The sequence below is a fragment of the Arvicanthis niloticus genome, chromosome 13 (genome assembly GCF_011762505.2).
Source record: "Arvicanthis niloticus isolate mArvNil1 chromosome 13, mArvNil1.pat.X, whole genome shotgun sequence".
NCBI classification, from domain to species: domain Eukaryota; kingdom Metazoa; phylum Chordata; class Mammalia; order Rodentia; family Muridae; genus Arvicanthis; species Arvicanthis niloticus.
The window spans coordinates 67,678,828-67,689,228 of NC_047670.1; the positions used below are offsets into that span (position 1 = coordinate 67,678,828).

The window sequence follows — 10,401 nt, forward strand, 5'->3', positions numbered from 1 at the left end:
TCTAATCTTACCTACTCTGATCTACTAATTAAATATTGAGGGCCTACCTAAAAGTGGCTTCCCAAAAGCAGTTCATTCCACAAACATCAGAGGGCAGCATCCAATAGGGATTCCAGTAACACAGAGAGAGCTCTTTACACCTGACAGTGAGAAGAAATAACAGTCCCGGGTGAGCATTCAGATTAGGATCTACCAAGGAACTTACTGAATAACACAGTAACTTTATGTTCAGCTTCACAGCAACAAAAGTGAAAATCCAACTGCTATAGACAAATTGAAACATTTTTAGAAAACTGATGTCTTCTTTACTTAGGGCACATGATTTTAAATAAAACCACTAGGTGAGAATATCTTTATGAGTGGAAATGTTTCTGGTCAGGAACTCTGGAAACATTAAGATCTCCTCCCCTCTGATGAAGACACTGATACATCTAATCTTTTTCTTCCTAGACTATGCATACTATCTTAGAAATTTCATTTCCCCAACATCTTTTGTTTACAAAAATAAAATGTCACAAATGCAGGTATAATGGGAGAGAAGAATCATTAAATACATTCAAAGTAACTGACTGAAACTACTCATATGGCTTTCAAACTGGAAACAAGACACTGCACTGACTTCATTGCTTCATCCCTGCTTTGTTACACTCCAGACGCTGAGATGAGGATGCTTCAGCTTTCTTCGTAGGCCAGAGAAACAGTGGTTTTCACTGTCACTTCCTTCCATCGCAGCTGTGGACACTGACTGCTCTTATGGACAGTCAGGCAAGTCAGGCAAGGACATGTCATCTTAGCAGCATGAAGCTTTGTTTTCTCCATGGATTCAATTAAAAGTTACTATTCTAATAGTAAAAGATCTTTAAAATGTCAGACTTATAAAACTCTTTGGTCTGATGTCCCACAAACCTCCACGATCTATGATCTAAGACAGAAGTCCTCAGCCTGAAGTCATATTACCATCTCTAGGGAAGATGCACACCAGACTAACGATGAAGACTCTGGGACCAGGGTCTGGTGATCTTTTAAATACTGCCTATGAAATCTGTACGCTACTGCATAAAAACTACAGCACTGGAATGTTAAGATCACTAGAAAAAGTTATACTGTTACATATGGTTTTCCTGACAGACACATCAAAGCCCACAAAGTTATATATCTTAATTTTAAAAAGAAGTTAGCCAGGAAAATAAACGTGTACCTAATAATAATGCTTATCCCTCTGCATTTCTTATAGGCAGCAAACTCAGCAGTACCCTAACGAGTACCTATGTTTCAAATTGTGTCAAATTCAAGTGCCTGAGGATCCATTTAATAAGCCTCACAAACTTTTCAGATAAAGACATTATCAGTGTTATTTTAACAGTTTATTTACAATCAATACCTAGTATGTACCTTTGTTCTTGGCCAGAAGTAGGGTGAAGGTGGGAGGGGTGGGCATGGCAGACTGGAACTAACCAGATTAACCTATTCCACTTCTGTCAAACTGCACAACAGGGTAACAAGGGAAGTGAAAACAGAAATCTCATTTTTTCAATAACAATTACTTTGTGAAGCTGGGTGTAGCAATACCATCTTCTGTTGCAGCTCTCACTTGTTTTATACAAGTCATTTGTGCATTGTTTCCTAAATCTGGTCCCAAGGTCACATTAGACATACAGATGCAGGGTCCTATCCTCTGCCTAGTTAATCAAGCAGCAGTAGAACTGAAAACATAACCAAGGTCAGCCCTGAATGAGAAACAGTGTATCAACTGTATCAAGCAACACACAAACCTGTAATTCTGTAACTCGAGGCTGAGACAAGAACTCTCCGGTTATGGCCCCACAGAATTTTTCATCAAAAGTACTGACATTGGCTTGTCTGCTATGCTCAGATATATGGATTGTCGTACCCATTTATCCCCTCAAAAGTCTAATGAGTTTTAATCTTATAAACTTTGAAATACACAAAGGTCTCTGGATTTTGCTATGTCAAACATCGGGATCAAAGTTCAGAAAATTAAGGATGTCCATAAATTCTATTGCACTTTTATCAAGAGGTAGGTAGACTTTTTCTTGCCTCATCTAAAATCTAGGTGCATTCTCACTGTTTTACTGAATATACTGCCCTTATTTTTAAAGCATGGCAGCTTTTAAGCCCTGTTTCTTGAACCTTTGAACCCAAGGATACACACTTTAAGACACCCAAGAGTATGGAGAAATAACACAAGCGAGTGCAAGGCAGCAATCCAAGCAGAAGGCAGCACTAAATGCTAGTTCAATGACAAGCTGACCGTCTGGATACTCTCCCAGTCAGCTTTTGGGCCAACTTCCTCCTGTCAACACCAAGTTCTGCTTTCTCTTCCTGTTTATTCAATACATTACCAACTGAATGATCAGATACACTGGCAAACTCCAGTGAGTAAAAGGCCCAGATCACACGTGTCCAGTGGGAAATGAGAAAATACCATCTTTGATAATGCATATGGGATACCTACCCAACAGTCAGGTTCCGCAATTTTCCAATAGCACTAGCTTGTACCCGTACTCCTCTAAGATAGGAAATCCTGGCTGGACCTGATCATCTTCTGAAGCTGACCCCCACACTGCAGTCTGTCCTCCTCCTCCTGTCAGGTAATCACTTAGGTCACACAGGCCCCCTCAGAGACTCATTTCCCTCCGTCCTTAGTACAGTGCTTACCTTCTTTCTACATTCTCATTCCTCCTCTGTCCTATGACATGTTTCTAGTGAAAGCTCTACAGTGCTTACCTTCTTTCTATATTCTCAACTCCTCCTCTGTCCTGTGACAACACCTTTCTAGTGGAAGCTTGTTAAACCCAAGCCATTTATTCACAGGCTCAGATGAGTACAAAGCAGTAGCATGAGTATACTGCCCCCCACCCGCGCCTCGGGACTCACGCACACTTGCCTGTAGCTGGGCCCTTTGAGGACTGCAGCACTGGAGCATCCACCTGCACTGGATTGTTATGCTTCTCTCAGAGGCCCTAAAGACCACCTTGTATCAACCAGCCCTGCTTCCTTAATCAGAAGCACCTAGTAAACTGTCTTGATGCTCATAATCAATCACCCCACACCCTGAGCTTTGTGAATTGTGTGATCCTACTCACTTCCATTGACTTTCCTACCTCTAAAGGGGACCTGAAGTACATTATTCACCGACTCTGGCCATAAGTTACTTGCTTTGGCCAAAGTAACATAGTGCTAGAGACTGACTAGGGCCTTGAGCATGGTGGGCAAGTGCTCTACCACTGACTTACATCCCTGTCCCTCTCAATCAACCTCTCTACAAGACTGAGAACATTCTATGTAAGGAAGCTTCTGCAGCCTGGGTTTCAGAGTGAGATGTCCAATGCAGAGTCATAGCCACAGTCTTGTAATGTGTAATAGATTGTTATTACTGTTAGCTTATAAACTACTGAAAAGCTTGGAGCTGTTACAAAACCAAGAAGAGTAATATAAGTCATAATTCTCTCTCTCTTTTTTTTTTAAAGATTTATTTATTCATTATGTGTACAGCAGTTTCCTATATGTATGCCCAAACACCAGAAGAGGGCACTAGATTTCATTAAAGATGGTTATGAGCCACCATGTGGTTGCTGGGAATTGAACTCAGGACCTCTGAAAGAGCAGTCAATGCTCTTAACCTCTGAGCCATCCCTCCAGCCCCCATAGTTCTCTTTTAAGGCATTAATTTAGGGACTAGCAAAATGGCTCTGCAGGTAAAGCAGCTCGAAGCTCATGCTGATGATCTGAGAACACTCTCTGGAACCCACACGGTGAAAGGAGAGAACAGACCGCTGCAGGCTGTCCTCCAACCTCCACAGCCACTGGATGCACACACAAAGTAAGTTAAAAAGATGTTACCAGTTTACGCCACAATAGCCCATAATTTCCACTCCTAAACCCGCAACACTAAGATTAGCTATGTTTACAGGAAAGATGTCTATGATCATGTAGTGTTGAGGGAGGAGGACATCACCTCAGGCCAGAGAGTGAGTGTGAGGCTAGCCTTAGCTACAAGAGACCCTGCTCCAAAACAACAACAAAAGTAAAGGCGGACAAGTGTTCACAGCACCATTATCCCTAACAGTCAAACAGTGGAAAACCACCCACATGCCTAGCAGCTAATGAACAGAATGTGTTAGATCCGTTTGATGAAATACTACCAAGTGTAGTAATCCATGCTATGGACGAACCACAAAAGACAAACTAAATGAAAGAGGCCAGACTCAACATCCACTCTTGGAATGATTCATTATGGGAAATGTTCAGGGTAAGCAAATCCGCCAACTACAACAGACTTACGGGATCGAGGGCTGCAGGGCTAAGAAACAGAGTGGGAAGTTACCACTAACAGATACAGGATCCTTGGGGGCAGTCAGTAAACTTTATTAAGAGCTAATGCAGACATATAAAACTTGATAGTTTTAGGGTGTTTCTTGGTTTTAACACCATGTTGGAAGACACTCAGAACATAGACAAGATTTAAAATTTACTATTGGGTGTTGATGAAACTTCACTCAGTAAAGTGAGAAACAAGGATGAGACTGGTCGGGATCCTCAGTGCACATGTAAAAAGCCAAACCTGGCAGCACACCTGGGACCCCAACGCTGCAGGTGAAGACAGGAAGATCCCTGGGCTTGCTGTCCAGCCATGCTAGCTCCATGATCAGTGAGAAACCTGTCTCAGAAAAAAGGTGATTGAGAGAAGATACCAAATGTCAACCTCTGGTCCACATACAAGCTCACACACACACACACACACACACACGTACACACACACATATAAACATACACACACATACACACGTGCACACAAGTGTATACATGAACATATACACATGCATATACTATACACACAGGAAAGATTTACTAGAAATGTAAGAAAACACTTACAAAGAATATACACACCACCTACCATTATGGAAAACACAAAACAAAACCACAAAGGAGACTGTAAGGGTGACTCAACAGTTACAAGCATTTGCTGCTCTTGCAGAGGACCAGAGTTTGATAGTCACATGAACATCAGGGATCTGATACCCTCTTCTGGCCTCCACACACATGCATTCACTTACACACACACACACACACACACACACACAGTTAAATAAACATAAATCCAGAAAAAGAGAAAGTGACGTGGATATTTAAGGGCTCTCTGGAGAGTCAGTTGTGTTGGAAAAGCAGGTGATCTCCCTGAGTTCCAGGACAGCCAGGGTTAAAAACAAAACAAAAATGTCTGGCACCAACTACTTGGGAGGCTGAAACAAGAGGATCTGAGTCTAGGACATGAAGGCTGGTGTGAATACTAGTGAGACCCTGCCAAAGACAAAAACAGACATCACCAACAGAGGCACTTAACTTAGTACTGCTCTCCTTAGTAACACCTCTCAAACTTGAAGCAGACTTAAATCCAAGACCTGGTGTCTTCTGTGAGGATGTGAGGAGGCCCTGAGCAAACGTGTGAAGAGCAGATGAGGTTCTGAGTGAATGTGTCTCACTGGCATGCCAAGGACCTAACCTCAGATCCAGGAGAACCGGAAGGCCTCTCCCCCCTCAAGCCCTACCGCTCCCCCATGAGGCTCAGAGGATGACAAAACCCTCCTCTGGCCCCAGTGTGATTACTGACAGTGTAGCTGAGTAAAACTGGCCAGTGTGTGTTAAAAGTCCCAACCCCACTCTCCTCCTCCCTGAGGTTTACAGCCTGTGAATTCTCCACTACAGACACTGCTGCCCGACAACTCTTTCTTCTGTGCTATGGTACCATGCCAGAGTGTAGGTGCCCACCACCACCACCCCAGCTTTACTGTACATGTGTCTGTCTGTCTGTCTGTCCTTCATTTCCTCACTGCTTCAGTCAGACTTCCAGGACCAAGTCATGTAGGATGCAACAGTCTTCTTTAATTAAACTGAAAAAGGTATTTGTTCTTTGTTTCAAAATGTCCATAATAACCACAAGACTTCTTTAAAACCTGTATACAAGAGAAGATTTCCTTGACTCTTGAGAGTCCAGGAAAATTTCAGGCAAATCCACTGTAAGAATATGGAGGACTGAGTTCAAGGCTATAAGGCTACCTCATACAATGCCTGGCACCTGTGACCATGCAGGAGCCCACGATTCATACATGCACTTTAAAGACTGTTCTCAGAATGGCGCCAAGTTACCAGGATTTATGATCTGCCTGGGCAACTCACTTCAAACTGCTTCGTGTCTACACCACTTAATTTCTAGCTCTAAATCAGATCTTCCCCTTTCCAGATCTCTAATGTCCTGAAACTCAGGAAGTGAGGGAAGGCAGTTACACAAGCAGATGGGACTGAAACCATCTCGCCACTTCATGAAGTGAGCACAGAACACACTCTTCCCCTGACAAAAAGTAAATCTAGGTTATAGATACAAATGTTTTTGTTTTTTTTTAAATGTGTAAGAGGAGGAACTCTGGAAGAAAGTTCTTAAAGATTAAGAACAATTAAGAAAAAACAGCCGATCTGAAAACAAAAAAATTTATCATCCACTGCAAGATACAGTTTCCAAACAAAAACTATGCAGGGAGAAGAATTTCAATAGAAATGAATATTCATACTTTAAAATAAGTGGCCTACGCCTTTAATCCCAGCACTTGGGAAGCAGAGGCAGGCAAATTTCTGAATTCAAGGCCAGCCTGGTCTTGAATTGAGTGAGTTCCAGGACAGCCAGGGCTATACAGAGAAACCCTGTCTCGAAAAACCAAAAATAAATAAGTAAATAAATAAAAATAAAAAAATAAGATCTCTAAGCCAAGAGTACACTGTTTAGTGAAATGAGTATCTCGAAAATCTCATAATATTAATTACTAGCTTTAATTAAATATTATGAATCAAGATTATGCTAAGTATTTGGACTGTTTTTGTATGCCTCCCTCACCAGAAAATTCTTATCTCCCATGTGATGGCGGACGTCAGGGATGGATGGAGCCTTCAGTATGTGATTAGACCATAAGGGTCAGTGCCCCAAGATCGAGATTATGAGGACCAGCTCTAGACCTGCCTGGCCATGTGAGCACACACACACAAAGGTGTAAGAAATAATGTACTGCTGTTGGTTCCAATCTGCGCAGGCAGAAGTTTTCCTACAGCAGCCCAAATAGCACTCAACATAAAGATGTGAAGTAGAAGCCACTGTATCGTTCAATAAGCTAAAGCACAGGTGTGGCACTCGTGAGACAGGCCTCATTTAATGACACGGAGTAAGGGCCTTCCCTCCCTAGGTATTCCTACTTTCTCCAGTGTTCACTGCCCCATTCACCTCTGCTTCAAAAACAGATGCAAGGAAGGGGAAACAGCAGTGCAGAGGAATAATGGTCAAATCTCTCCCTCACCTGTCAGGTTCTCACTGTCTATCTGCATCTTGGCAACAGCTCACGGTTAAAACACAGATGACTAGCATTCTAGTTTACCAGGTTTCTTACTAGGTCCCAAAGAAGAGATGCTTCCCTCCAATGACAGACAGACAGAGAGAGAGAGAGAGAGAGAGAGAGAGAGAGAGAGAGAGAATGAATGAATATAAATATGAATATGGATGCTTACACCTGAAAATTAGACAATCACCACATGAGCTACTTTTACCGTACGGTACTAAGCAATCTATGCAACTATGTCACTTCAGTCCTCACAACTGTTCCACATCTAATGAGGAAGTCAACACGCCCAGTACATGGCAAAGGTAAAGCTGGTGACTCAAAAGCCCTCTCAGCCTTTCATCTTTAAATTCTCAGTATATCCTATCAATGCTGACAGGACTCAGCAGACATGAACTGGAGGCCTAGCCAGTCTGAAAAGGAGGAAGGGAAATGACAATCATTTCAGAATGTGCACCAAAACATCAAGTTGTTAGTATTAAATATATGTGACTCTTGTCAATTATATTTCAGTGTAGCTAAAGATTCATTATCTACACTTACAATAATAATAAACTAGTACAAAGAGCAGTAACCATGTGATCAAGGGATCCTACAAAAGTAAGTAGGTGAGGGCACAGGTTTGTCCGACTCTACTACTCTCTCTAACTCCCAGGAGGGGTTGAACTCAGCACCTGACAAGGTGGTTTATGGCTGGGATACAAACTCAGCCCTTGGTCTGTTGAACTTGGTTCTCATTATGTAGCCCAGGCTGGTCTGGAACTCCCAATGAAAACCAGACAGGTACTGAATTTTCCATCTTCCGGCATTACCTCCTGAACTCTGAGAATAGAGATGTAGGCCACTAAACCTAGTTTGAAATAATCATTTCAAATAGGATATACTAGTGGAAAAAAGATTTCTCTCAAACACTGTTCTTACCATTTAAAAAATGTTTGTCTTTATGGAGTTGGATTTTTTTTCCCCAAGTACTTCTTGTTATGTAATTCTGGGCAGTTAATACTATTTTTTGTTTTGTTTTTTGAAAAAGGGTTCCTCCATATAGCCCCGGCTATTCTGAACATTACTCTGTGGACCCAGCTGGCCTCAAACTCAAAGATCTGCCTATTGCTTCCCGACCGTTGAAATTAAAGGCATGCATCACCACAGCCAGTCTTTTAAATGTGTATCCCAGGTCGGCCTGGGATACTCATGATCCCCTGCCTCTGCTCTCCTCAGCAAATCCTACTGGGGACCTGGGGGCGTTAGGATGTAGGCAATGGAACCTGAGAACACGCCTAGACTCCACATTTCTCAGACTACAATCAAACCATAAACCAACAACTCACTATTCCATGCTTGCTTCTCTTTTACACCCGCTTCCCTCTGGAAGGGAAGATGGATGCTACTCTTTTTACTATTCCTCTGCCTTCCATTCTCCAATTAGTTGGTCTCAGAATTGCCCAAATGCAGGTATCCACCAAGGCAGTGTGAAACGCTCAGATTGTTTAAGTAAACTGCCCAAATGATTTTCCATTTAAATTTCACAATTTTAACGGTGGCAGTGACTTATGTAAACCCACCAAATCATGCTGTGTTATTTCTTTTTAAGAAAAAAAGTGATCACCTTCATTCCTCACTCCTCCAATAGATAAGTATAGTATCTATCACTCATGTTTCTGAACTTCCTTTACGTTTCCGAAAAAAAAAAAAAAGTATTTTCAAAACAAAAATTCTCAGCTCGCTTTATGCCTCGTCCAGATTTCTTTGGCCAAGGCTACTGATAAAATGCTAAGATTTAGGATGAAAATTTAGACACCTCGGAGGAGGGGACTCACCAAGGGCGCCAGCCTGATTCTCAAATAACTCAGCTTCGACTCCATGGAAACAGGAGGGAATTCCACTAGCCGCAGTGTAATTAGGATTTTGTGGGACACCACTTACTTCCAACGAACCTTTCAGAAAGTTGCAAAGTAATTCAATTTCTAACTCGTCTAACACTGAGTCTGAAGCCAAACAGACAGTGCTCGCTGGTGGGAGCCGCACGTCCGGCCCTCCCAGACCCCCGCGCCCGGCAATGCGGCCCGTACCTGCCCGTCTGGCCGGGGCCCGCGCTGCCCGCGCCTCTCCCGGTGCCGCGTCCGCCGTCCGCCAGCCAGGAAACCACCGCGGCCTGCGGCCTGCGGCCTCCGGCAGCTCCTTCCTCCAAGGACACTGCGAGCTGGCTGAAGGCGTACAGCAGCGAGCAGAAGCCGCAGGCCAGGCACAGCCCTACGACCCGGAGGTAGCGCCGCATCCCGGCCCGCGCTGCCGCCACCACCGCTGCCGCCGTCACAGTCGCCACCGCCGCGCCCGCCCGGGCAAACTACGAAGAGCCTCAACGCGCAGCCGCAGCGTGACCAGCCCGGTTCCCGCCCCTCCTCGCCCCGCCCCTCCGCCTGAATCCCCGCCAGGTCCCACTCTGTCCGGTCCCGCCCAAGCCCAGCACACCCCCACACCACGCCCCTAGCCCTGCCATGCCCCGCCCCGCGCACCAGCCCCGCCCACATCCGGCGCCAGCCCCACCTCTGTTTCAAACCACCGCCCCTGCCTTGTATTGTCCCGCCTCTGTGCCACGCCCCAACGCCGGGCCAAGGCTCCGCCCCCGCAGCGCTCCCGGAAGCGGAGCTGAGCACTGGCGCACTCCCGGCCTCGGCTCAGAACCGTGAGATGGACGCTGGATCCTCTTTAGAGATTGCCCGGTTCTGAGCTGTGGACCCGTGTAGCGAAAGAAGCGGAGCTGTAGGCCCTTGCCCTGAATCTACGATTTTCCCATTGCGCAGTTTGTGGTGCTGGGCAACTTGAATTCTGAGACATCGCTGTGTTGACTAAAAAGAAAACGTGGTTACCGCTCTTGCTGACTCTTCCTCGACCCATCCTGCTCCTCACGGACCTCAGCGTCGGGTCTAAAACGTCTGTCCTTCGTGGGGTGTTTTAAGGCGGCGGCAATGCCATGGTGCTGTGCTTGCCCATCCACATAAGG

At 44.6% G+C, this 10,401-nt stretch overlaps 1 protein-coding gene across 3 annotated transcripts in view; it reads right to left on the bottom strand.

The window, feature by feature from the left end:
• The window catches only part of Gxylt1 (glucoside xylosyltransferase 1), a 36,128-nt gene extending 26,175 nt beyond the window's left edge, over positions 1-9,953 (bottom strand). Inside the window, exons 1-2 of one of the 3 annotated variants that reach the window (XM_034517119.2) lie at positions 9,470-9,953; positions 48-140 (exon numbers count right to left, since the gene is read on the bottom strand). In XM_034517119.2, the coding sequence (XP_034373010.1) occupies positions 48-140; positions 9,470-9,675 (299 nt within the window). In that variant the 5' untranslated portion in view covers positions 9,676-9,953. The remainder of the gene's footprint in view (positions 1-47; positions 141-9,469) is intronic. The other 2 variants (XM_034517120.2, XM_076911933.1) reach the window with 2 other exon arrangements.
• Positions 9,954-10,401: the final 448 nt, after the last annotated feature.